The following is a 27,509-nucleotide window of genomic DNA, read 5'->3' as shown; positions in this document are numbered from 1 at the left end:
TCAGGAGGAGAGAGTGCAGCCAGCAGGACCTGTCCCCTCCTCACCCCAGCCTGGGGACTGGGTGGCACTGGGAGCTGGGAGAGTCAGATCTGCACAGCCTCTGCTCTGCAGAAACAGTCTAGGGCTTCAGCTTTCAGTGTTGTACTTCCATTTTAAATGTGTACACAATCACCATGGATATTCCTGGTTACCTTAGGAAATGAATTTTCCACGGTGATTTTCAGAGGGACAGTAAAAGCAGACTTCTGTGCAATCTTTAAACCCCTCTCCAATAGCACCATAGTCAGGCAGCCTAGTAATAATGCCAGTAATTACAGAAATTAACTTGTTGTTAGGAGGAGGTCTCGATGCCTCCAGACTCCAGATCAGACTAAACCACTGTCTGGACCACATTCATAGTATTTTATGGGGAGGGTGGTATGGTATCTAACAATTAACTGAGTCTGATTCTGCACAGCAGATGAACTTCTCCTGCTAGAGCACTGGCAGAAAGTAAGTAAAGGGCTGAAGATGTTTCACCTATTAAAACACTTAAATATGTTTAAGTATGATTACTTATTAACACAGCTACAAGAGGCAATAAAATAATTAATAATCAGTAATGAAATGAAAAAGAGATTGTTGTTCACAGAACATAATTGGCAGTGCACTGTGATTAGCTTAATATTAATCAGCCTTGTTATTCATTAGGGGAATTAGATGAATACAAGTGACATGACATTTTCAACCTGGCCAGCTTTTCTGCCCCAGAGTTTGGAAAGTGGATCCATACGAAAACAGCTGAAATTCAGTCAAGTCAGGCAAATCTGGATGCTGTGGGTGGTGACAGCTACTGCCCCATTAGTGTGATCCACAGTCCCCAAGCATTAATTTGGGATTCCCTGGACCTCAGGTCAGGCTGTTCAAGTAGAGCAGAGGCTTGGGAATTGACATTCAATGCCCTTTCCCAGCTGCCTGTGGAGTCTTCCCCTGGTCAGAGCTGGGAGCACCAGAACACCCACACTGCCTACACCAGGGCACATGTGGGCTCAGGATGTGTTCTGACCCTGAGACGTCAGAAGGAATGGTTCAGCCTGTTTGCTGGGCTGTGCTTTAAAAATAAGTGTTTCAGGCGAGATTTTGACAATCAAACAGAGCAAAATGTGCTTGTTGCTGTCAGCTGTAAAGTAGCCCCCAGCCTTCACCCTGCACTTTTATCTTGAGGGATTCCACATCCTCCTGAAACAGAAGGAAAGAGTGGATAAACAGGAGGAAACCCCACACTTGCTTTGAAAACTTGTCCTATTTAAAACATCTGTTTTGCAAAGCAATTCCTGCGCTTCTGGCTCCGCTGAGGCACAGGAGACTGAATTGCTGCACAAAGATGTCCCTGTGCTGCTCTCCTGAGGGAAAAGCTGTGAAATCTGGGCTGGAGATAAATCTGTTCCCTGGATGGTGCAGTCTGACAAGTTCTTCATCAACACATACACTGGAAAATAATAGTATTTTTGCTGAATATTCTTGTCTTCAAGCCTCTCTGCTGAGGAACTAACAACTGAACAACTAAATTATGGGACATACTAGTTCTGCCTATGGTTTGCTTGAGATTTAGCTCTCTGTACCTGCTCCTGGGCTAGAAATTTGGATTGAAAACAGTTTCTCTCACAGGCAAGTCTTAAGGTCACCAATACCTGCAGAACTTGAGAAATCCAAGTATTTGCCACTTGTCACTCTAGAGAAAAGTCACTTTAATGACCCCCATGCAGCTCCAGTCTGACATACTTGCATCCCATAACTCAAAGCCCAGCAAATACAGTTCCTGTTCCAGCAAAGGTGTCACTCCTTCCTCAAGCCAGCCAAATTTCTCCTGCAGTGTGCCAGAGACTTGATAATTCAGATTATATGGGACTGAGCCCAGTGATCTTATGCTCCCTGGATCAGCAGACAAGGAGGTTGGATGGAGTCAATAATCAGCCCAACACAGCACTGAGAGATGACAGAAAGAGAATGAAATGCTGCTGAGGAATGATTCATGGACTGTAGTGAAGGTGCTGAGAACATAAATCACTTGCAGTGTTATCAGTTAGGTTGGAAAAGACCTCTGAGATCACCCTGGAAATCATGGAGAGCTGCAGGTGACTGCAAGTGCAGAAGAACTAAGGACACATGGGCTGCAGAGCATGGCCAGCAAGGGAAAAAACAGCAAAGACATATTGACCACAGTGAGGCAGACAAAAGAGAGAAGGGTCTGAACTGCCCTGAGTCCTAAAGATTTCAACCTGGTTGAAAATGGGGTCCTGGCAAAGTTGGTCCCAGTTCCTCTAGGATTGTAACAAAGATACCACAAATGGAAAGAAACAAAGGAGAAAGAAAAATGATTCCCAAGGGAGCTGGATCAAAGGGCAAACTTGAGAATTGCTCAAGAGTGGGTTGTACAAAAAGCCAGGCTTTACCCAGTGAGTAGAAAAGGTACCTCAGGCATGTTTTTCTCAGTGAAAAGTACATAAAAACCCTGGACCTAACCTCACCATGCACTGAAGAACTATTGTTTTAAGACCAAAAATAAAGATTCAGGATTATTGCTCCATCTATATGTTCTGTTTTTATGTGTCTGACTGCAGATACTTGTACTGGTTTTGTTGCTTCTTGACACCCAGAATTTCAGGGCAAAGTCATACAGGCAGAGATACAGAACTGGACTGGGTTTTATGCACAGACATGGCATTGCAGGCAGAGGTGGGTTTCAGTGTCTTCCAAGATCCAGAGGAACAAACAGCACTTTTTTTGTGGTAAACTCACTGGTAAATGTCATCCTTGCAGTTTCCCAGCAGCAAAGTCACCATTGCTTGTTCTGTCTTTGGATCCTCACTGTCACAGCCACTCAAGAAATGACATTGCTGGATCCAGAGGTGGCCATCCCTATGGCTGGGATGGTGGATGGATCTCTCTGTGCAGACACAGCCCTTCTGTCCTGAAGTGGATCCTTTTAATAAGATATTTTGAGGATGCTGGAGAGAGGGAGCTTTGCTGGCTACTGAACCCACTCATCTTTCAATCTCTTTGGCCTGTCACTCATCTCACACCTTTCTGCCATCTCACACCTTCCTCCTGATGATGTTTTTTTTAAAATGACCTTTCCTAATAAGTTTTCCACGTTGGACCCAAATACCTCTCCAATTCGATCTGCATCTCTCGGTTGGTTGCAGCCACTTTACCATACAAAACCAAAATAAACATTTCATCTACAATTAGCAATTACTGATGGCAGGAAAGGCTTGGAAAATCTTTGGGTCCAAGAAACATTAGTTAAATCTTATCAGAGTGCAGGCTAAAGGGAGTTTTTAGTGACATCTATGGTGGTATCTGCCTGCTTTTCATTGGAGAACTGCAGAGAATGTGCAGAGTAGCTCCCAGCTAGAAACAACTGTGGCTACAGCCAGAGCATCATCATGACTTTCTGATGCAGAGACCAGCAATTCACCAAGATCAGCCCAGAAGTTTAGATTCTACGTAAAAAGACCCAGGTGTTCCCATCTAAACCACTGGTTTGGCTGGAAGGGAGAAAGAGAGAATGAACACCCTGGGCGTGTCTGTCAGCAACCAGCAGCTTTTCTACGGCAGTGATTTTGTCCAAATGGGATGGGAAGCATTGCTGCTGCCTACATTGATTTTTTTTGTGTCCAGGCAATCAAACCTGGAGTGAGGATCCTTGCCATCATGTCAATAAAGAACATTGCTTTTGGCTAGGGAGAAGGATCTCCAGAGACCAGGGCTCAGCCTGGGCTTGTCACTGGCAGTTTTACCCTTGATACAAACACTTTAAAATGCCAATAGTTATTCTTCTGCCTCTTCTTTCTTTTGTGGTTTCAACCACCTGGCTTGTCAATTGTTTCAAGAAGAGCTAATTAAAGGCTGAAACCGAGCCAGTGAGGCACCTCCATTGCGTAGCAAATTCACTGCTTGGAAATACTCATTGGAATAAAGATGAAAAGCAAATATGTTGACACATCATATTCCTAAGCTCCCTGAAAGCCCATCACTCTTCAGGGAGCTCTCTGAGCTGCAGAGACTGGGAGTGGGTTCGTTTCTTCAGTATAGATCAGAGTTAGCTTGAAAAAGCATCTGCAAATTTGGAGCCCTTCCTGATTCTCCAGGCTAATAGTAACTGCAGCAAACTCATGGAGAGCATCTCCTCTGAAACATCCCTGGTCCTGCTTTGTTTTCTTGTTTGATTATCATGTGCAGGAACATTCTGCATGCTCTTACTCTATTGTTTCAGCACTGTTAGTCTTGCAGTGCTGGGTCAGTGAATAAATTGAGGAACACGCTGTTTCTAAGATAAACTGAAGCTTTTGAGCCTTTACTGCTTTTTCCGCCCAGTTCACATAATTGCCCAAGGCTGTGCGAATCCTGACTTTCTGCTGATTTGCCCATCCCTGAAAGGGACACCGTGGCTTTGAGGACCTGTCCTGACTCTTCACTCATGCCAGTGACTCAGGAAAGGCTTCTCTCATCTCTAGAGGCAAGGTTAGCATCATTGTTCATGATGGAAGTGGGAGACCGTGAGCTGATCCCCTCTGGACGCTTTTTGCCGTAAGTCTGCTGCTCAGACCACAGCTGCAAAAGCAAACACATAGAGAAGAGTCCAAGGAAGACAAGAGAGAGGCATTCAACACCCAGTGATGGCTCTGTTCACCTTCTTTGACCTCCACACCAGAGAGATGACCGCCTGTTGTCTTCCCAAAAGTTGCTGCAATTCTGTCAGGTGTTTAACATACAGCCCCACAACAATTTCCAACAACACATTAAAATGCAAAGGAGAAAAATATAAAGGCTCCAGAACCAAGAACAAGGACAAAGCTGATTTTCAAATTGATTCAATAAATATAAACAAGGAGCAGCATGCTAGAGTAAGCGATTTCTCTGTGCAGCCAAGATTAAATCAGTTCGGGGCGGGGGGGCACGAGCAGGGGTAGTGGAGCCTGTCAGGAAGGAAGCTGCCAGAGAGGCTGATCCTGAGCGGGGAGGGAAAACGTGGGTGATGCCAGGCACTAATTTGCTGCCAGTTGCTGTTTGTGATTGCTGGCTTCCCACCCACCTTCCCTGCCCAAGCTCACAGAGCAGCAGCTGTGGGCAATGGCAATGGTGTCAGAGCTGGCCAGGGGACACGGCTCAGGGAGGGTCCTGGGGTGTATTTGGGGTGTTTGGGCATGCTAGCAACAAGGAATGGGATTGGATGGCTGAGCTGGGTTGGTTCATTGGTTTGGGAGGGTTGGGTTCTGGGTTGGAGGGAGAACAAAGAAGACACAAGAGCACCAGCAGAGCAAGCCCAAAGCATGGATGCACCCATGTTCCCTCTGGCAAATGGCCGTGCAGAGGACAGAGGGAAGAGCCAGCAGCCATGCCTGGGTGTTTCCCTCCAGCTAAGCACCCTGCCCAGCCCCAGGCCATTCCATTCCTCCCCACCCCTCAAGAACCGCTGCAGTCAGGACCTGAGCTGGGAACGCAGTGAGTAGCATGCAGCCTCCCGAGTGCTGTGGGGCTGCACGTTACCCACTGCTGTGCCCGGCACAGCTCCCTCTTGCAGCGTTTCTTCCCCACCCCATCCCCCCCAGCCTCGGCTGACCTTCATCTCCTGGGCCTCCAGCACCTTCTTGCCATCCCAGGCCCAGCTGCGCTTGGTGAAGTAGTTGACGGTGGCGAACTCGATCAGCGCAGAAAACACAAAGGCATAACAGACGGCTATGAACCAGTCCATGGCCGTCGCGTACGCCACTTTGGGTAATGAGTTTCTGGCGCTGATGCTTAGTGTGGTCATGGTGAGCACCGTGGTGACACCTGTGGGGGCACAGAAGGACAGGAGGATGGTGTGAGGTTGGGCACTCGTACCTGTTTCTCTCAAAATAGGTGCCACTCCCTTCGTGTGAAATTAGACACCTCCTAAGGCACATTCCTGCTGGAATTAAGGGAGTCTTACCCAGAACAAGGCCTTAGTGCAACTCATGGAAAAACAGAACAGGCCAGGCTGGCAGGAGGTCAGGTTCATGGAATCATAAAATCACAGAATGGCTGGGCTGGAAGGGACCTGAGAGATCATCTAGATGCTCAAAGCTCCCTCCAGCCTGGCCTTGAACACTTCCAGGTTTGGGACATCCACAGCTTGTCCAACACCTGCTCAAATCAGAGCCAACTTCAGGTTACTCAAAGCCTTGCTCTGGCTCAGTTTTGAGCATAATGAATGGCAGACAGCTTCATTAGGATGAGATTAACCTTCCCCAAACTCCACTGCCTAGATCTCTGCTCACCATAAGAGTCCAAGCTCACAGGGAGACACCTGCACTGAATTCCTCACCTGTTGGCAGGATAAGCTTCATGATGCTACACCCAGCTCATGGAGAATATGCCATAGAGAAGCCTCTAGCTGCTTTTGTAAGAAAATAAAAATAATAAAATAACAGTAAAAAGGACAGCTAGATGGTTGGGAACCTCAAGAATGATCAGAAACTAGCCACTCATCCAATACAAGCTCTCTCAGGGCTTTGGAAATAATGTCTTGTGACCTGTCCATGCCAGTGGGTGCACACCTGGGATCCTGGGTCCTGCTGTCAGTGGCCCAAGCTGCCAGAATAAATTTCATAATGATTTATCTTTAACAAATGATCCGCTGCAAAACGCCTTTTAAAGCTTTTTTCATTAAAGCAAGCAACCATTACCATCCATTTTCCCCAATAATGTGCTTTTCAATTAAAAATGCATTAAAAACATTATAAAAATATTGACTAATTTTCAGTTCCCTTAAGCCACACTCCTGGTAATTTAAGAGATTCAATTCAATATTGTTGACAATACTTTCTGAGGGGTGAAAAAAAAAGGAATAAACAATTGGAGTTCTCATTATTTTCTTAATAGGAAAGCAAGGCAATTTGGGAGCAAAGACATTTTTCACACAGGTAGGTTTTAATTTTTCAGTCAGCTCTTTCCTGCTCAGTCTGAGCTGCTGCTTGAGGAAACCTATTTCACTGCAATTCTCAGGATAATACAGGAGGGAATCACATATGATACCACATATCCCTTCTCTGCTTGGGGACTTTTGTCCAGTATCCTCTCTGTTAAATGGGATCTGCTGGGCAATGTTACTTCCAGGATGCACAATCCTGCAGCATCACACCTGCTCTGGGAGTGTGCCTGTGCAGACCCTGAACTAAAGGTCTTGACAGGGAAGCACAAAGCAATTCTGTTATTAAATGCTTGTAAAAGCTATTAATATATGTGCAATGCCAGCCTGGCACTTTGCTTCGGAGAGAGGAGCTGAAAGCAGCTGAAGGAAATAATAACACTATATCCACCATGCAGTTATGCTGCCTCAGCCCAGGAACTTGTTATGTGGAGCTGTGACCAGGGGCACATTAGCAATTTCAAAGGTAGGGCTTTAAATGCCTCCCCATGTACCTTTCCTCTGCTCAGCTCTAAAGCCAATACAGATAAGCAGACACAGCCAAATGCATATAATTAGATGATCAATACCTTGATTACTGTTAATATTTACGGCTTGGCTTGTAGCAGAGACATGGCCAGGAGTATTTTTGCAGCGATTCAGGGGGAGCAGGGCATTGGGAAGACACTGAAAGCTATCCTGGGGAACGGCCAGCAGCTTCAGTAATGCCAACCAAGGCCTGGGGAACACCAGCTCTGATGCTCAGTGTATTTCCCTTCCCATTTCCCGCTCTCCCCAGGCTGAGGGGATGCCCTGAGCTCCCAGACTCACCAAAAACCGTGCGGGCAGGGACAGACTCCCTGTTGAGCCAGAAGGACACCTGGGACAGGATGACAGTCATGATGCAGGGCAGGTAGGTCTGGATCACAAAGTAGCCGATCTTCCTCTTGAGGTGGAAGTGCGTGGTCATGACGACGTATTCCCCTGCAGAGACAGCCAGGGAGAAATGCTGAGCCCCGGAGCTTCCCAGCCTGGGGCCAGCTGGCCCCTTGAAACCCCTAGAGATCCATCCTGGACAAACTTCCCAGCTTTTCAGTGGGATTGCAGTGGGAGGGAGAGGTGCAGGGGTGCAGCAGGATGCTGGCACTGCCAGGTGTGTTCCCCTTTCACATCACATCTGTTCTTTCTAAACACTTCTCTGAGTCTTCTTTAATTCACTACAGAACGGGTGTGGGACAAAGGCAAATCAAAGTCAACAACCTGGCAATAAAAACGTCCCGTTTTCCCCCAGGCACAAGGAGCCTCTGGGGGTCTCTCCTGACCCCACTTCCCATCCCTTTCCTGCTCCAACCCAGGGAGCCACGCTGTGGCTAAGATCCCTTAAGCCTAGAGAGACCCTAAAAATGCTTTAATAGGATTTCAGGACACAGGATTCTATTTTCTATGACAATCCTGAAAATAACCCACCTACCCTCACTGCAACCATCTCAAAAATCAAGGCAAGTTCAGTCATGAAAGGTCTGACCTGTGAACCAAAGAGGCAGCTGTCCCTATTCTCCCTCAATGTCCTATTCCTCCCCTCAAAGCTTTGGGTATTTTGTTGGATTACAGTGCCTTTATGTCGTGAGTGTGGCTCTGCTAAACCATTACACACAGGAGCCTTTAGCAGCTTTTTTACCACTTCAGGTTATTCATCTGTACATTTTACTACAATTTAAGTAGAGAGATGGGCCAGATATTATGACATTTAGTTCCCTGGGCTCCCCACATTTCCCCAAGGGAGGTGAAATGAGTTGTTACAGACAGACACTATTAAAATCAAGTGCACCAGAGAGGAAATATCCTCAAATGAGAGAACTACTGGTGCATACAGAGGGAAAAAATAAAAGGAAAAAAAAAATAAATATGAGAGACACACATGAGATAACAGAAGCTATCAGTACCTGGATTCAGAGGGAAAGGGAGGAGCAGCAGATGGAAGAGAAAGATGATTAATATTGGTCATTAATCAGAGGAAACATTTGTTTGGGATAATCTTCTATTAGTTATGATAATATTTGTGCAAGCAGATGCAGTGAAAATCACACTGAACATTATGTTGCCTTCGCCTCCCCTGCCTGCAGTGCTTTCCTGAGGGGTTGGAAAGGAATCCAAGACAAATGAACCCACAGCACCACAAACCAGCTGGACAGCACGAGGCAAATTTTCCACACAGCAGATCATTTTTAGATGCTTGAGATCCGTTCTCCTCAAGACTGTGGGAAATAAGGCTCTTTCAGTGGAAACCACTGAAAAGTAAACTCTTTACTGCCTCTTGGTGACTGCTGAAGATGTCACCAGCTATATTCTCCCAGCTTAGGAAGTGCTGTGGTCCTGGACTGCCTCTGTAATTATCCCAAATCGTTGCATTCCAAGCTCATGGGTCCATCTCATCCCGGGATGTGCTCAGCCCACAAATACCTGTGCTGGATCGAACCATCTCTGTCCCAACAACATGGCCCAGCAGGTCATACTGGTTCAGGCGAGATCCACCCTTGGCTACTTCCACAGATTTATCCTTCCCCAGGGTCCAGGTGTAGATCACCTCTGTCTTTGTGTAGGCATCTGCAGAGGAGGGAGAAGAACGAGGTCTGTGCTTCTGCCTGACCTAAAATATACCAAAATTAGCCTGTAGCCAAATTAATCTTCGCTGTGCATCTCTCAGAGCCACATGGCTGAGCACAGCCAAGCATGGCCAGAGACCAAGGCAGATCAACAACTGTTATATCAAACGAGCAGGAGTGAGCTGGGGTTTTTGGAAGGGAGCTGGAGAGGGGCAGAGCTCTGTCATTGAGAGACAGGCTGGCCCTGTGACGTGCTGACTCTGCAAGGGCTGGCTCTGAGCAGGGACAGCACAGGGAGGCATCCAGGCCAGCAGGATGCTGGGGCAGCAGGACAGCCACAGCCCTGCCATGCCAGGGACAGGGGAAGTCCTGCTGGCAGCAGCTGGCGACAAAGGCTGAATGCAAATGGGGCTAAGTTTTAGGTTAAAAAGATAAGTCTTTACCCTCACTCAAAAGCAATCCTCTCCAAGCCTCTCAGATTTGGAGGTGGTGTTCTCTCCCACCTGTTTTCCCTGGTTTTGTGACCAAGCCCCTGCTCTGTCCTCACAGCCAGTCCCTCACTCAACAGTGCCCACATGCTCTTGGTTTTGCCAGTCCTATGGTTATCCAAATATCCTGTGGTTACTGAGCTCTCCAGACTCTGCTAGGAGCTACTTCTCCCCCTAATGCCCAAAATTCCTGTCCGTAACAACTCTGCTCCCAATAATACCCAAAATTCCTGTCCATACCAACTCTGCACCAGTTTTCTAAGCAAGAACAAAGCTCACTAAACCAAGTCTTTAGTTCATTTTCACCACCAGCTTCTCCTGTTAAGACAGGAAGAATGAATTCTTTGGCTGGGGTCAGGTCAAGCAATATGTGAGGTAACTGGAGAAAGGTCTCAGCTCCTGCTTTATGGAAGATTGTGTCCTGAGAAAACCACATTTCTGTGATCTTTTTAAAACACTCACTGCTCTCCCTGCACTGTGGGTTCTGGCAGACCTGTTAAATGTTAAGCAGGGGCTGTGCAAAGCCAGGGGAGTGGTTTTGATGATCAGCCAATGTTTCTCAGCAGGCCAGAGTGCTGCCTAAGCATTCCTGATGCAGGCTGACACCTCTCACCCCATGTGCAAAACTCTGCTTTGCCAACCCCTCCTTCCAGCTCTCCACATGCTTCTGGAGCCCTCCATCCTCCTTCAGAGCTTTGGAACAGCTCTGTCACTGCTCTTTCACCTGGTGGGCAACACCTCCTGCTCTACACTCACAATCCATCCACTGCCACTCTCAGCCTGCAAAAGGAGCTTACCCACAGTTTCACTGCCATCATTCCTGAAAATTCAGTTGTCTGTGTATCTGGTTGACTGGGACAGAAGGGTATCTGATGTCACACAGGCATGGATGCTTGGAACATGTTTAATGCCAGGCAGCTGCTTTGGTTCTGCTCAATGCCTCGTTTGCAATGCAAAATCCAATCCAAACAAGGACAGCTCGTGGACATTTGGAGGAGCTGGTAAATTCAGCAACAGTCTCACATAGCTGCTGTCCAAATGTCCTGTGATGGCTTAGAATCAGCTCTCTGCAGTGCACATTCACCTTCCAGGGTGCAGGGGGACAGGCAAAGCCACCCCTTTCCCTGCACTTGGCCTGAAGGGTGATGCAGGTGGGCAGCTGGAGCTCTCTGCAATGCCTGATGCCTTTAATTCTCTGCTAATTCTCTGCCTTCCCCCCTCGGGGGGCTGCCATGCTGGCCCAGGCACAGAAGGCCACTGCTGAGCCACTGGGGTTGTGGGGATCAGTGGAAAATGGTCTGTGAGGCAAACTCAGCATCGTTTGAGCAGCATGTGTCTGGCACTGGCATTGTCCTTCTAATTACAAATCTGACCCACTTTAAGCTTCTTGAAAATGAGCAGCTTCCAGCTGTCGATGGCTTTTTAGTGACAACACTGGTTTAATCCCACTCCAACACAGGAGAGGTGAGCTCAGATGCTGGATGGGTGTTTTAGAAAAAGTCCCATTTATGTTAACCAGGGGAAGCTTTCTGAGCGGCTTGTCTCAAAACTCTCATCATTCAGAGGTCAAATCAGTAGAAAAATAACCCCAAAGGGTGTTTCAGCAGAAATACACACATTAATCTCTCTTCCTCACCAAGAAACATTATAAGCAATTAGATGTGGAGTAATCTGCCTTCCTGCAAGTCTTGCAATAATCCCAGAGTTTGGGCCTGAGGTATGAGATTTTATATCCTTCCTCACAAGGTCAATTAACATTAATAATTCATCCTTCTCTAAGGCTTGCTATTTTCCTGGCCTTAGTGATGTCTTGTGGCAATGAGTTCTACATTTAATTAGGTGCTTCCTAAGAAATAGCTTTATTTTTGTACTTCTGAATAATCCACTTTCATGGGGTACAGTTTGTCATGAGGCAGAGGAGCAGATGCACATGATAAACATGATTTCTTCTGCTGCCAATCAAACTTTTCAACTCTGTCCTCAGTTAGCTCCCAAATGGCTACAGGAAGGAAGTGTCAGTTTGGGAAGGTTTGGGTTTCTATGGGGGTTACTGGTGTGGGTTCATTCTTTAGCTGGAGGTGGGTGACACTCACCTAACACAGATTTAGAGTGGTGCTCAGCTAGTTGGGCCTGGAAAAGACTCCAGGCACAGACAGATCAGGAAATTATTTTCACATTATGGTGAACCAGAGTCTTGGGGTTTGGCTCCCACTCACTTTAGGAACGAAAGCAAATGAAACTGAACTTGCATATGGGAGAGAAAAGGGAACTTATATGGGGAGCCCAAGCAGCTGAGCAACTGCGAGCCAGGGAAGCTGGGAGCAGCTTTGAACTCATTGGCAGCCTGCAAAACTTCCCTAAACCAGGAGTCCTGGCTGCTGGGACTGAGATTCCCAGAGTTTCCAAGCCTTTCCCTTGAGAGCAGCCTGCCTGACAGACTGAAGAGGGCCAAGGGGTTTAGAAGCTCCACTGGAGCATGGAGCCAGAGGAACCAGGTGTTCTAGGCTCTCCACAGGTTGCCAGGACAGGACACCCAGCAGCAGCCACCACTGCTGTCCCAAATTTGTCCTCCCAGCATCCCCTTGTGATGAAGGAAAAGCATAACTCAGATTTATAATCATAGAATCACTAATGTTGGAAAAGGCCTCGAATATTATTGAGCCCAACTATTAACCCAGCACTGCCAAGCCCATGTCCCCAAGTACCCAAACTACACATTTTTTGAACACTTTGAGAGATGCTGATTCCACCACTTCCCTGAGCTGCCCGTTTCAATGCTTGACCACCTTTGCAGTGAAGAAATTTTTCCTAATATCCAATCTAAACTTCCCCTGGCACAACTTGAGGCCATTTCCTCTCATCCTGTCCCTTGTTACCTGGGAGAAGAGACTGATTCCCCACATGGCTACTTCCTAAATAAATTCACAGCAAAACCATAGGTGACTAACCCATCCTGTAAGCCTGAACTGAGCACAGATATGCTTGTTGCCCATTTCTGATGATGGCAGGAATTGCATGTATGAGATACCAGAAAAAGCTTTTGCTCACATTATCATTAGCAATAATGAATATCACTGTTATTAAAATGCTGTGTGACACCAGTCACACAAAGGACTGCCCTTCAGCTCTGTCCCCACCTCCTTGCAGAGGCTGCTAGGGGTACTTACAGCTCCCAAATTTCAGGGGGCAGGCGTGCACGTCCATCGGGAAGTCCTCCAGGTGCATGGGGCACTCGGCGTGGATGGTCAGCCTGCAAGACAAAGCACAGGGCCTGCTCAGGGACACACCTGGCCATTCTGCCTCCTTGCCCTGCAGCCATCAGCAGGGACAAAGTGACAATGTGCTCCATCAGCCTCTGGGCAGAAGGGCCCAGCTGTGGAGAGGGCAGCAAGACTCACATCTGGCAGCCTTTTCCATGGTGTGAACTTAACCCTATTGCCTGCGTTAACCTTTACCCACTCTGTGCAATTGGAAAATCTGCCAGAGCCCAGCACTGCTGTTTGCTGATGTGCTGTGAACAGAGCTCCTCAATGCCTGGGGCCAGGGGATTCCTCATGGATCATGGTAAAGCAGAGGGAAAGAGCTTCCAGGGGCTTCCAGGGGCTTCCAGGGAACAGGTCTGTCTTTCCTGGTGGTCTGGAAGGAGCTGAGGGCTGGCAGACTGGTCCAAGTCAGCCAGAAGCCACCAGGACACAACACATCCCTGTCCATGTGGGACATCTCATCCCACCTCCCCTGCCTCCTCCCTCGCTGGCAGCACTGCAGAGGATGCTGCAGGCAGGTGAAGAATTGCATATCCTGGGGCTGCTTGGGGGTGTGCAGGACAAGCTGTGCTTCCCAAATCCACCAAATCCCGGTAGGATACCCCGTCAGGAAGCAGCTCTGTGAAGGAGGAACAGCCATAAAAGCAGTGTGCTGCAGAATATGAGGCCAGACATAAAAGGATCCATTATAAAGGGCTCTAAAAAAGGGAGCTCGTGTTCCTTCCTGCAGTGCTGCAGAGTGTGCAGCCAGGGAGAGGGAGCCACGAGAGACAACTTCCCAGGAGATGTCTAAAACAATCTTCTCTGAAGGAGCCATTTGTAGAAAAAAAAGGACTCCTGATGGCTCAGCAAAACAGCAAACAGACCGTGACAGGAGCAACATGTGGATGCAAAGGGCAAGCACACAGACCTGAGGCTGAAGGTGGCTTCTGAAAATCTCAGGTCAAAAAGCTTCTATTGAGATATTTTCCTTCAGCTGGAAAAATGTTGAGCTAAGTTATTCTTCATAGAAAATACCGAGGCTTAGTCAAATGCAAAATAAACCCTGAAAAAATAAAGGCTTTGGGTTTTGTTTGCTAAAAGCAAAGAATAAAAATTATAAAAAGAAAGGAAATAAAATAAAAATAAAGGTTATTTCTTTCAGACAGGGAACCCTTAAATGATTCTATCAAAAAAAAGGAGGACTGTTTTTTTAATTTGCTATAATAAAATCCATTGAACAAAAACAAACCCTTCACAAATTGTAAACCCCCTGTGGGGGAAACAAAGCAAGATGGCTGGGAGGTGGCAGGGGATGTCCCAGCTGCAGTGACACTGGCTGTATGCAGTAGCTGGTGCTGTGAGAGGGGACACCCACACACACAGGGACCAGGGCAGCAAACCCTGCAGAGCTGCACTGGAACCTCTCCACCACCTGTGAGTTCTGCTCTGTCAAGGGAGGAAATGAACCCTGGGATTTCAGAGCCACATCCAGCCTCCCCTGCAGCTCCCAGAGGGGCTGGTAAAGCTGGCAATCCCACCAGAGAGAGGCAGAAGAGTTCAATCAAGTGGAGGAGAAGAGCTGGAAGCTGCCACAACTTTGGTGGGGCAGAGCTGGGTGGCCAAAACTCCCTGGAGCCCCTGCAGCACTCACAGCAGGGGTTCAAACTCCAGGTCACCCTGTCTTTGGGGACATCTGGCAGTTCTGTGCACCAGAGACCAAGACCTACAGTGAGTGTGCCAATCCCTTCTGAATCCATGCCCATGGAAACACCATGTCCTGTCATGACCTGACCAAGAGGGGATGCTGACTGTCCTGCTTGCTTCTGGCTCCAGCTTGGCTTTCTTAGGCAAGCCAAGAACCACTGTGCAGCCAAAGAAACTTCTTGGAAACAAATCACTCTCTCTGACTTGATTTCTTCTTCATCACTGCACTGAATGCACCTGTTTTACATGAAAGAGAAGACCTGATCTTTTAGACTTCAGTCAAGACTCATTGAAGACTGACTGATTTTGACAAGCCTACAAGCATAGTGTTGTAATTATTTCCTCCTGGACACTCAAAGGCCACCATGAACAAATTGCTCATTTGCTCTGATGCACCTCTTTTCTAATATGGATTTCAAGAAGCAGGTATGAAAACCTGGCAGTTCGGTGTTGACTTGACTGCCTTGCTCCTCCTGTTCTGTTTCTTTTGTGATATTCTCTTCAGCCAGCTCAGAATTCACTTGGGGAGCACATGGCTGGCAAGCTTGTCAAGCATATTCTCACATATCTTAGCATTCAATTCCTTCTGTGTCTTTTCCAACTGCAATGGACTTTTTGCTTCTCATTTTGTCACTGTCACTTGTGTCAAGGAAATGTTGATGCATTTCCCCTGCTTTCCTCAGCAGCCCACACCAGAATTTTCCTTTTTACTGTCCTATTTTTCCATCTGCTTGCTTTATTATTTCAAAAGGCTCTTTGCTGGGAGTTCCCACAGTTGGCTTTTCCAAAGGACTTCTGACCAGTGCCTTCCTTCTGAGGTGTCCTGAACTCACCCAGAAAAGGCTTTTCCATCCACTGTACTGCTCCTAAGCATTGGCTGTGATCATGAGCCACTCTGAATAAGGGCTAATGACCCCAAGGACTGCAGACTGTGGGTCTGCTGGCTTTGTGCCATGCAGAGAAGCCAGGAACAGCCTCAGGGAGAACCTGGACAGCAGCAGACACTGGCCTTGGCCACACCCTCCTGCCCTCTCCAGGCCATGAGAGGACAAGAGCAGGCATCGTCAAGGGAAGGAGAAGACTTTCTATGGATTCCCTGTAAGTTTGGGAATGCAGCAGCTGCGTTTTAAATCTAAAGCCTATTTTATTAGCTGAGCCAGCAAGCAATAAAACAATAAATCCATCAACAAACCACTGGAAAAGCAATCTAATCTGCCACTTTTCTACCTACCAATGAAGGAGTTTTAAAAACTCCTGAAATTGGATTTAAAAAAACAAAGTTGTATCATTTCAGTGAGATGAGTCTAATTCCAATTCTAATGATGTCACAATGTCAAACAACAAGGAATGTCTCTCCCTTTCCAGACAATTAGCTCTGCAGCACTTGGATAAAAGGGTTTATGGCAGAAATTCTCATCAGTGCCCCTCATCCCACGCAAGGGCCAGTGAGACACTGGGTTTTGCTTCATTGCTCTGGAGGCACATTCAAATCCAGGGGCCCTGAAATGTCCTTAGAAAGCCTAAAGAGGACGTAAAAAATAGCCAAGCTGCCAGAAACACATCACCCAGCAGTCACACCCTTTGGCTCATCTGTCCCAGGTGTTTGCAGTAACTTATGCAGAACTGTCTTGAAGCCAAACCCTAAACTCCTCCTCTTTTCTCTTCACTTTGCTGGCACAATGGCACCGAAAGTGGAACATCCAGGACAGAAACCGTGTTTTTCCCTCTTTAAAGTCACGGGAAGTCCTTTGAACTGCGCCAACAACAATGGCAAGAAGCGTGAATCAGGCTAAACATCCCTGTGCCAGGGCTGACGGGATAACAAACCTCTTCAGCTGCGTTCTCATGGTTACCAGGAGCTTAGCAAAGCCTTTGATGTGTCATTAGAGCCCCTGTCGTTACCTGCGTGCAGCTGCAGGATGAGCCAGGATCTCAGTCCAATTTCTGGGACGCAAATGTAATAATCCCTCGGTGGGTGAGTGGTACAAAAACATGACAGCACCCTGCACGGCAGGGCTGGCTTTGTTTATGCCAGGGATATTGCTGGAGTTTTGTCCTGATTTCTTCTCCAGGAGGTTCATTAATAACCACAGTCAGGCCGAACAGTGTTTACGGTTTAGGCTGTGGGAGAATCTAGGTTAGGTATAATTGCCGGGGTTTGAGCTTGAAAGCCAAATTGCTTCTAGGATCCTTGTGCTGGAACTGGAAGCACTGATTTCACTTTCCATCCTCCACCAGCCCCTGGAGATTTCAGCCCATGATGGCAGAAATGCAGTGAGATAAGGTGTTCTCTAAAGACTTCTGCCTCCTGGGACAGTTTCCTTTAAAAAGTCTGCCTGCACAAAGCCAAGCCTGGAAAACAGATAATTTCTGTCTTTGGATCCATTCTGGCAGGGAAAAGTTGGAGCAAACGTCCCCTCGTCTTGTTGTCTGCTTGTGTTTTTATCAGCCAACCTAGCTCTGGTCTGCCTGGATCTGTTTGTGATGTTTTCTAGGATCAGCCCTGGTGTGGAACACAGACAAAGAGCTGAGACAGGAGAGCTGGTGCTGGACTGTCCCAGCTGCTCCTGCAGAGAGGCTGCACCTCCAGTGTGGGAGGCTGCTGCAAAGCCTGGAGCAATCACAAGTTTCCTGGGGGCTAAAAAACTCCAGCAAAGCCACCCCAAAGCCTTTGCTGAGAGAGAGAGAGAGAGAGACACTGCAGAGCTCTGTGATTTCGAAATTAGCATGGGAAGCTCAAAGCCCTGAGCAGGGCACTCAAGGTAGAGGACCTGCTCTGGGATTCCACAGCCCCTGGGGGTCTGCATGTGTCCTGTGCTTGGTTTTCCCTCCTGCTGTGCCTCTGACTCACCTGAGGGTTCCCAGACCCTCCTTCCAAGGAAGGACTGCACGTTGTCTTCAGCAGCACAGGCTCTCGAGGCAGAGTCTCTGGGCATGCAGTGAATGTGTCAGCCTGACAGTAACGAAAATACCCTCCAAATGCATAACATGAGCACATATTGTCTGGGAACCACTCTGACAATAACCACAAAGCCTCAACACGCCGTTCTGACAGTCCCTGTTAAGAGCAGAAGAGCTTCTTAAAGCCTTGATTCACAAAGTCGAATCCCATCAGCACAGCATTAAACTTCCACTATTTTTATATGCTTCAAGGCCAAGGAGAACCAGAACATTTTCTGTGTGCCCCACACAATTTGAGCCAGGGAGTACCTCCAGAGATGGCTGCAGCAGCCAAGCTTTTGTCTCTTCCTTATGTAAATCCATGCACCATTCCCAGGTTGTTGCACTCAGGTCTGACACCAGAGCTTTGAGACCATAGCTGGACTTTGGTGAACTCCTTGGATCGTGTAGGAGCTCCCCAAAAAGGGACTGCAGAGGCAGGGCTACGTAATAAACCCATACTCCCCGTGCCCTCTACGGCAGCCAGAGGAGCAGGGAAGATGCAGGGAGATCAGCAATTGTGGGGAATGGAGAAATGCAGCTCAGTGCTGTGGTCACAAAGGTTGTTTTGTGGCCCAGGTGCCAAGGCCTGTCAGTGCTCAGGAGTCTGCACTGATCCATGAGGAGCCTGTGCCATGACTGAAGGAAATCTCTGCTCTGCAGCTCCTGGGAGCTCAGGTCAGTGATAAAGAGGCTCTCTCCAGGAGCTATAAATATTGTCACACAGGTGTAATTTTGCTGGATGCATGTGTCAGACTCACTGTTCCACCACAGCAAGTTCATCTATAACTGTAAGCCTTGACTAAGAGAAGTTGGCTTTCCCAGCAGGATAAATAGCAAGAGACGTGCCTCTAATTGCACATCAGCAGAGCTGATCCCTCAAGGATATTGGCTGGTACAGGGGAAAGGAGCAGCATGTTCTCAGGAATCAAACTGCATGGCGAGGTACCAGTCTAGACTGAGCCTGCAAGGGCTCACCTGGGCAGTGTTGCCAGGCCACTGGAAATGTGGTGGAAATGTGGTGGAAATGTGGTGGAAATGTGGTGGAAAGCTGGTGGAAATCCAAACTCTCCCCCCAGTCAGCAGGGCAGAGAATACCCCTTTGGTGTTGGCACTTTGCTGGATGTCAGCTGTGTGGGTTTGGCTTCACGGTCCTGCTCCTTCTTTTGAGCAGGACACACATGCACACCCCTGGAAGGACAGCAAATGTGCCATTTGGACAGAAAACAAGAACTTCCCTCCAGCCATTCCCTGGGAGAAGGTTTCAAAGCACTTAACAAGGATACCACCAGCACCTGTTGGGGTAGGAATTGAGGAGGTGGGAGTGCCCTGGAGTGGCAAAGCTGGGTAGGATTTGGTGGCTGAGCCTGAGGCACAGTCCTGGCCCTGCAGTCTGTGCCCTTGCATCCTCCTTCCTGAGGCCCCACTCCAAAAAGACCCTGTGTGGTCCTGAGCAGGCACCAAGAGGAAGAAAGGGAATCATCAGATGCAGCAGAACAGACATCCCATCCTGGATGGGTTTAACTGCAATCCCAGAGCAGCCCTCCTTTGCCCTGATGGTCATCTGGTCAGCTCTAACCCTGTCTGGGATTCACACACTGAGCAAAGAAAAGATCTCTGTGCACAACAGCTCCTGGCTCTGTGCAATACCACACATGACAGAAGGTCACATACTCAACCCTCAGGCTCTGAGTGGGCTCCTCACCTCTTACAAAGCCTCAGAGATGTATTTAAGGGGGGGCAGGAGCACATGTAAGAGGAGGTCCTTCATTCCCCAGTTTTTCAGGAGACAGCAAAACTGAAGGATGGCTTGAATTTATTATAAAAAATCCCAAGACTCTCTTTTCTTCCAGAAACTCATTCCCAAGAGTCTCATGATGCTGCTGCCATCCTGGCACTTGCCCAGCCCTGAATGGAAAAATAAATCCAACACTTTCTTAGTCACACAAAACTTGCTGAAGCTAATGGCTGTTTGCTGAATAAAGAAGTAGTGAAATTACATAAAAGCTCTGAAATTGAGTCTTTTTTTTTCCCCTGTCTTATGCCAGCAGCTCCTGTAATACTTTACAGTCAGACAATGATACAAATGGGGGGAATGTGAGTTGTCTGCTTGCAGGTCAGAGAGCTGGGAGCAGAACAGAGCCCTTAAGTCAAGTTGGGCTTTTCCCTTCATTTACCCCATCTGCCTTAATGTGAGATCACTGATGTGTGGAGACCTAAACCCCCAGGGCACTGGCAGGATTAGCTTATATTTGAGAACTGCTGCACAAAAGCAAAGCATTGTTTATCAATGTAGGCTGTAAAACTTGCTGACACCATGTACATTCACAGCCAGTTTAACTATGAAGAGATGAAATTCTGCCTGGTCCCCAAAAACACAGGTGAAAGTGCAGCATCTCAGCACACAGAATCCACAATGAAGCCTGTTATTAGTTAGAATCAGCTTGAAGATGGAGACAGAGAAAGTAACTTTTTAAATCAAAGATTTATACCTTCCCAAAACCAACTCAATACCATTCTTGTTCATTTATCACCAGCTTGTTGTTTCATTTATAACCTATGGCTCCTGCAAACCTGGCTTCTCCAAATCACAGTTTTAATTAGCTGTTTGTTGGGGTTTTTTTCCTAATTATGTGCACTGATCACATAGATTGGGATTTTTTGATTTCACAAAGTAGAAAAAACAGCCCCATTGTTATCACAAGCAAGCTTGGTCTCATTAGATGTGTGAAATGGTTCTGCTCTAACATGCTGAACAAATTTAGATCTGTTATTCTCCAGATCAAGCTGCTGGAGAATAAAAAATTCTCCCATCCTAATGTTCCCCTACCAACACTGAGTACCTGATTCATATCCCATCAAGGGTCAGGGAGAAAATTAAGCCAGGTGGTGCATCAACCTCACCAACTATATATCCCAACACTTCTACCTCATCACACAAAAGCAAAAAATCAACGTGAATGATGAGGAAAAATCTACCTGTAAAGATGTGCCAAGTTGAGGAACAGACTTGGTGCACAGGCAGGAAACAAGGAAAGCAGGGAAAGCAGCAGGGCAGGACTAAAGTGTGCTAACAGAGTCAGTGGAAATCTCCATAAACCCTGCTGTGAGGTACCCTGAAGTCCCTGCATGTGCAGAGGGAGCTGCAATTCCCTGGAAGGAGACACAGCCTCACCTCATGGTGTACAGGAGGGTCCCATTGTCCACCAGGCGCAGCAGCTTGTTGGGGGTTGTCATGTTGTGGGCAACAGATTTCTTCCCGTTGTGGAAGAAGGTGTCAGGAGTCCAGATCTTGCTGGCCAGCAGGTTGTTCAGGGGAAGGATCTTCATGGGACCATCAAACTTCAGCCTCTCATCTCTCCAGGACTGCCGGAAAAAGACGTCAATGGTGTATTCCTTTGGGGAGAGAGGAGAGAAAAATAAGTTGTGTTTTGCTCAGCTCTTCATTGCAAACACGGGGATTCAAGAAGTGGTGTCTTCAGTCACAGAGCAAACTGGGTTTTGGCACACCTTGGGTGCAACAATAAGCAGGGATTAACAGCACTGGAGGATAGAGATGGGATTCACCACATTTTGGAGAATGACTTACCTGTGATGTCAAAATTTGCATGTCAGTGTTTCTGACCACTGCAGAGAAGCTGCAGCACTACAGTGGCCAGAGCTGGGGTAGCCCTGCTGCACCACCACCTTTATCCAGATGTTTCAGGGGAGGAAGGCCATTATGTGCAGCTACACAGGCATTTTAGAAGGCAAAAATACAGATCCTGGAGATGGAATCTGGCCAGGATGCTGGTAATTATATCCCTGCTCATAAAATAAAAGAAAAAAAAAAGAAGAAGAAATAAACTTGTGTGACATTGTCTTAATGTTATTTTGTTCCCCAGGCCACCTTTAGAAAATCATTGAATCGAGGACTTCACAGACTTGCATTACAAGATCCTGCAACTTTCTTTTGTCTTATTTTTCTCATTTAATTTCCCTTTTCTTCCCTTCTTTTTTTTTTTAAATTCTTTTTTTCTTCTTTCTGCTAGTACAGAAACCCATTTCCTAGGCCAATTTCCAGCTGGAGCAATTAGAAGTCACCTCTTTGAAACCCCTGCAGCCAGAGCCAGCTCCTTGCTGCACCACTGCTCACCCCTACAACATACTCTTCTTGCTAATGAAGCCTTTCACTGAGGCTCTTTTAGGGAGAGATGGGGTCTTTGGCAAATCTGTCCCAACTGTCCTTCCTCCCCCTACTGCTGCAGCCTCGTAATCTTTATTTATGTGCTCCTGGAGGCCGCAGGACCAACTAAACTTATCATTGTGAGTGATTTCTTTCCTGCAGCACTTCTCAGCAGTGTATTGAAACTGCTGTGCACCACTTTCCTATAGGACAGGGAAATTCCTACAGGTTTTGCAGCAGATGGCAGCTGAATGGAGGCATCTCGGTAAATAAATCCATCCCTGCTTCCTGACCACAGAGCCACCCCTGCTCAAATACGGACCTTCTGGAGCTTGGCTGGGGAAGGAAAGAGGAGATTCTGCATTCCCATGGGCTCTGCCCTGCACCAGGTATTTTTCCCCTTCATGGAAATGATCTTTAATTCGTGGTTTTAAGCTCTGTGACGGGATAAACCCAAAGAAATGAGCCTGTGTGCATTCCCAGGAGGTTTGAGAGAAGTCCTTATCAGGAGAAGAGCTCTCTCATTCAGAACTCCCTGTTCCTATTTAAGAAGTGCCAGACAAAGAAGAAAAACATTTTTAACTACTTCCAAAGCCCTGCTTTTCTGCTTTAATGCTTAGGAATATTCCTGAAGAGAAATCATGTTCAGAATCTTCCCCTTTTCTGTCTTCCTTCCATAAAAGCATCATCCCCAATTCACCCCTTCCAAGGAGCACATTTAGTTCTGGGTTATGTTCTCCTCTGCCTACACAAGTGACTGAAAACATCAAGACTGACTGTCTTCAGAGACCATCCACGAAACAAAAAATCCCCTCCCATTTTTGTTTTCCTTTGTATAACTTCCCTGGGACTGAGGCAAACTTGCAAGAGCTCAGTCCTGAAGATTCGGGTGCGTGTCAGGTGCGATCAGGCTCTGCTTCCCCTACTAAAAGAGAGATTAGGAGTCCCTTGGAACCTCTCACTGCAAAGGTCTCCACGTTCTCCTCCTCCTCCTCCACGCTTCATAAGCAGCTGCTCTGCTCTGCTCTGCTCCCCACGGCAGCTTTACCTGCCTCTCCTCCATCATCATAATTACAGGCTCTGTCTGCGTCGGGATGTGCCGGAGCAGCTTCCCAGCGCGCTGAGGGATGGCAGTGGGAGGGCTGGGAGCACTGCACCAGGCAGGTGCCAGTGGGGAAGGAGGGACTTCCCCGCTCCGAGATGAAAGGCAGCACCAGAGCAAGCTCTACCCACGCTTCCCCAGGAGATGGGGTCTGCCTCACGTTTCTGAGTGTGTTTAGAGGCACAGCTCAAATGCATTCGCTATGCATTTGTAAAATACACAGAACGAAAGCACGCGGAGGGGAAATAATTTATTATTCCTTAACTGTCTTCCTAATTTTAAATTCATTTTGTCAAATCACATTGCAGAGAATACCTTCCTCTTTTCAAGACTTCATATTTTTCCTTCACAGTTCATTATACACACTCCCTTAATCAAATATGCTCCACCTTGGAAGTAATTATCAGATACTCCCCAAGGGCTACAATTCCTGAATATATTATGGGTCTCTGCTGTGGTAGGAAAGCAGGAGAGAGAGAGAAAGAGAGAAGGAGAACTCAGATGAGGTTCATAATCTTGATTACACTGACACCAATTTAACTTCTTACCCTGGAGGGAGTGGTCTTCCCAAAGCAACACGGGCTTGAGTGATGCAGCGAGCACCTCCATGAAATATAGAGATTTTATCCCCCCCAACTGCTCTGCTTGCAAGCACAAGATTGCTGTGGGACAGCTGAAGGATGTTCAGGCCATGCCAGCCCAGAAAATTAAACCCTTGCAGCTGTGTGAGAGCCAAAGGACACTGCTCCAGCCTGGCCCAGCTGGTGACAACCTGCTCCCTGTCCCAAAATGAGCTCCCTCCACAGCAAGGACTGCTCACCACTGGCCTGAGCTATGCCTGCACCAGGTCACCTCAGCTGCTGAACGTGCAGGAGGGTCTCAGTCCTGAATGCACAACTCTCCTCACATGGCATCCTTGAACTGCTGAGCAACCACCCACAGCCAACCCTTCTCTGGGTGCATGTGGAACACGAGCTGAAAGAAATGCTGCTGAGAAACCTCACTATTAATTATGCTCCACAGTCCTGTTTTAATTAGAAGACAAACTGTTGTGGGAATACAAGCCTAAATTCAGACCTCAGGCCTTTTCATTAATAATTTTCCCCGAACATGTCAAAATAGTGCAATCAGTTCATGCTTTTTCTGTGTTCTCTCTTGCCTCCCTTCCGGTTCAGGCACTAAGGATAGTTTGATGGTAAATCATTCTTTCTGATACTGCCACCAAGCCAGACCAGATTCTGGCATCCTCCCCTCTTCCCAGGGAGCACCTTCCTTCCTCCAGTTATCACTTGGCTCCCAAAAGCCCAAACACACCTGAGAAACAACCCCTGTCCACCCCTGGCACAGCTACCGCCAGCTCTTGTCACTTAGGAAAATCCTGCTTTTTAGGAAGGATTTTTTAGGATTTTAGGAAAATCCTCCATATTGTCCTGAGATGAGGGTGGGACACATCCACAGCAGCTGAGGAGAAGCCATCCCTCCCCACCAGGCCACCAGCCAGGGGCACCTACCATGTCTGTGTCCGAGACAGGGCCGAAACTCGTCACGTAAATGTCTGTCTTGACTTCAGTTACACTGTCTGGGACAAAAAGGAAAAAGAAGAAAAAGGGAAAAAAAGCAATTAGAGAGCTGAATTTCCTTGTGCAGAGAAGGGTTTGAGGTTTGTTATATGGTGTTTATTCGTGCTCTGCTGAACCCTCAGCACCGTGCTCTGTGCCCCAAACAACAGCTGATTTTATCACTCGTAATTGGGCACATTCATCTCCAGCACAGCTCTGCTGCTTTCCACGCTTCCACTGAGGACAAATCTGTCCCACATGGCCAGACAATGCAAATTTACAGAGTCTGTGTGGCTGCATGATCCATGCCCTGGTACAGATCCACATGCTTTCAATACAGAGGTAAACCCTGATGCTTTGAAACTCCTTTTTAATCTGAAATCCCTTTGTGTCTCCCAGACAGATAAACAGCCTAGCAATGTTCCAGCAGTTTTAGGAAACCCTGGGTTTGTTACAGCTTCGGGCTTATCTGTATGTAAAAAGAATCAATATTCTGATTGCCTTTTACTGCCATCGTGCTTGCTGTTCTCCTAAGTGCCTCGCTCTTACCGAGCTGCTGCTCGCCCACATCACGTGCTCCCCCTGCATCCCGGGCTGAGATTCCCTCATGGATGCTGAGCAGCAGCTTCACAGTCCTTGCAAAGCCACAGAGCCCCACTCTGGACTGGAACCTGGGGCAATTTTAGCCATATGCCTTCAGATAATCCTGAGTGCTTTGCAGAGCTTGTGCTGAGCAGCACACAGAGCTCTCCTTGACTCCCTTCAGTCCTGGCGTGGTTCCTAATTGACACCTCTGCTGCCATCCCACTTTGCAGGGAAATCAAGGCATGGTGATTTCCCAGATTTACAGTCCTGTGCTCTGCCCACTGGGTTGTGCTCAAAACATGATGGATGAGCTGCCTCGAGTTCAGCACTCAGTTGCCATAAATCCTCCCCACTTTAGGGATAGATCATGCTGCTGTATGGCATTAGCTGGCTCAGAGCTGCTCTCCTAATGAAAGAACCAATTTAAAGCTGCAAAGCAGGGTTCACGTTTTATGAACAGTACCCAATTTTGGCCACTGCACCAGCTTTGCAAGTAGCCTGGATGGCCCATTGTTTAATTTAGTTATGGAAATCCTATCCCCTAGGAGTTATTTTGCAGTACAATGAAGCTCAGGTTTGTGCTTCAAAGTTTTACATCCCAAAATAAGATAATGCATTCTGGCAGGGTTTTCTCCTTAATGGCTAAAATATACATATACATGTCTTTAGTTATTATGGCTGAGAAGCTTCAGATGCAGCCTGTGGCTGATACTATTGTGCTATATAAGTAACCCTTGATCTCGTCTTGATGCAATAAAAAGAAGGTTAAAGAGAAATATATGTGTGGCACACTTTGTGAAACACCCAGAAATCTAAACAAAATGAGCCACTTCTGCAAGAGTGAAACACTCTGGGTATTCTCTGTCTCCCTCCAAACAAGTCCCCAGATGAGGCACACAGCAGAGAACATTTAGTGATGCGAGGCTCTTTCCGTTACCCCATGCGGCGAGAGAAAGCTAATTATGTCTTAGACAAAACACAGAACTCTCCCTCCCCTGCCTTCCCATCCTCCCTGGCATTCAGTTTGCAGCCACAGACAGCAGATCAGGAGCTGTGGCCACCCACAGGCAGGGAGGACAGTCGTTGGGAGGGGCAGGATGGGCTGTCCCCTGCACCAGAGGGACAGGAGGCTGTGGAAGGGTTTGTGCTTTACAACGTGCTCTGCCAGGTCCAAGCACAGGGGAAGAGATTCAGCAAGTCAGGAGAAGACAAAAAAGCAGAACTAGTGTTGGACACCTTTAGATATGATCCTGCAATCCTTACATGGGTCTTTATGTCCTCATCATGCTGTAACCTGTCTGTCACACAGCTCTGGAGACCCCTTCCCGACCCCCCAATCTACTGATAAATCCAACCAAGGACGGTGGCATTAGGAAACTTCAGTAATCTCTCCATAACTTATTATTATTATTAATAATTAATTAAAACCCGGTTTCTGTATTCCCCTGGCCAGGCCATGCAGCACTCAGTGAAGGGACGAGCTGGGGCTTCATCACTGGCTCACTGATGTCCCTCATCACAGAGAAAAAGGAGCTTCCTGCACCTCTCATGGCAAAAGGCAGACTGAGCCCTCCCTGTTAATATGTGCTCCTCAGGGCAGGATTTGGCTGGGATCCGGAGGGATTTCTGAAATTAAATCATTGCTACGCAAGCAGGGATTTCATCAGAGCTGGGAAATCCAGAGATAAGTAAAACACCAGCAGAACAGAGCAAGCTCCAGCCTCAGAGATTCGCTTCCTTTGTGATCCCACAGCCCAGGAACATCTGCACTGCTTCCAGCCCTGCCCAAGTCACTGGCTCTGGGAGATCTCCTCCTGCAGAGAAATCAGGAGCTGCCCAGGCAGCCTCCCCTCTCCTTACCCTCACACCTATCCACCCTAAGCCTGAATGAGAAGAAATGGATCTACATTTTCAGCAAGAGAAAGCTGAGAGAAGAGCATCTCCTGCCTCTGCAGGGAAATTCTTATCTCCTGCTCAATCCACAGACGTGCTCACAACTGCAGCTTGGCTGTCTTGCCCAGTTCTCCCCAAAGATTGAATAATTAAAGACCAAATAGGGGGTTAAGCACTTTCCCTAGAACTGCTGCCGAACACAAAATGGCATTTTTCATTTCCCAGCATCAGCCTTCCCTGTAATTCAATTTTTTTACAGGCACAAGTTGAGCCTTCAAACCTGCTAGGGTGGCAGGTGGATGCTGCCAGTCC

At 47.5% G+C, this 27,509-nt stretch overlaps 1 protein-coding gene across 2 annotated transcripts in view; it reads right to left on the bottom strand.

Annotated features, from left to right (window-relative positions):
* The window catches only part of LOC146437307 (gamma-aminobutyric acid receptor subunit alpha-3-like), a 69,740-nt gene that overhangs the window by 8,287 nt on the left and 33,944 nt on the right, over nt 1–27,509 (bottom strand). The window contains exons 4-9 of one of the 2 annotated variants that reach the window (XM_085060105.1): nt 24,672–24,739; nt 21,069–21,289; nt 13,172–13,254; nt 9,374–9,517; nt 7,745–7,897; nt 5,606–5,817 (exon numbers count right to left, since the gene is read on the bottom strand). In XM_085060105.1, coding sequence (XP_084916231.1) covers nt 5,606–5,817; nt 7,745–7,897; nt 9,374–9,517; nt 13,172–13,254; nt 21,069–21,289; nt 24,672–24,739 — 881 coding nt within the window. The remainder of the gene's footprint in view (nt 1–5,605; nt 5,818–7,744; nt 7,898–9,373; nt 9,518–13,171; nt 13,255–21,068; nt 21,290–24,671; nt 24,740–27,509) is intronic. The other variant, XM_085060106.1, reaches the window with a different exon arrangement.

The sequence above is a fragment of the Lichenostomus cassidix genome, chromosome 4A (assembly GCF_008360975.1).
Source record: "Lichenostomus cassidix isolate B80296 chromosome 4A, HeHo_3.0, whole genome shotgun sequence".
NCBI lineage: Eukaryota > Metazoa > Chordata > Aves > Passeriformes > Meliphagidae > Lichenostomus > Lichenostomus cassidix.
The sequence above is the reverse complement of the archived record's forward strand: the minus strand, read 5'-3'. Positions and strand labels throughout refer to the sequence as shown.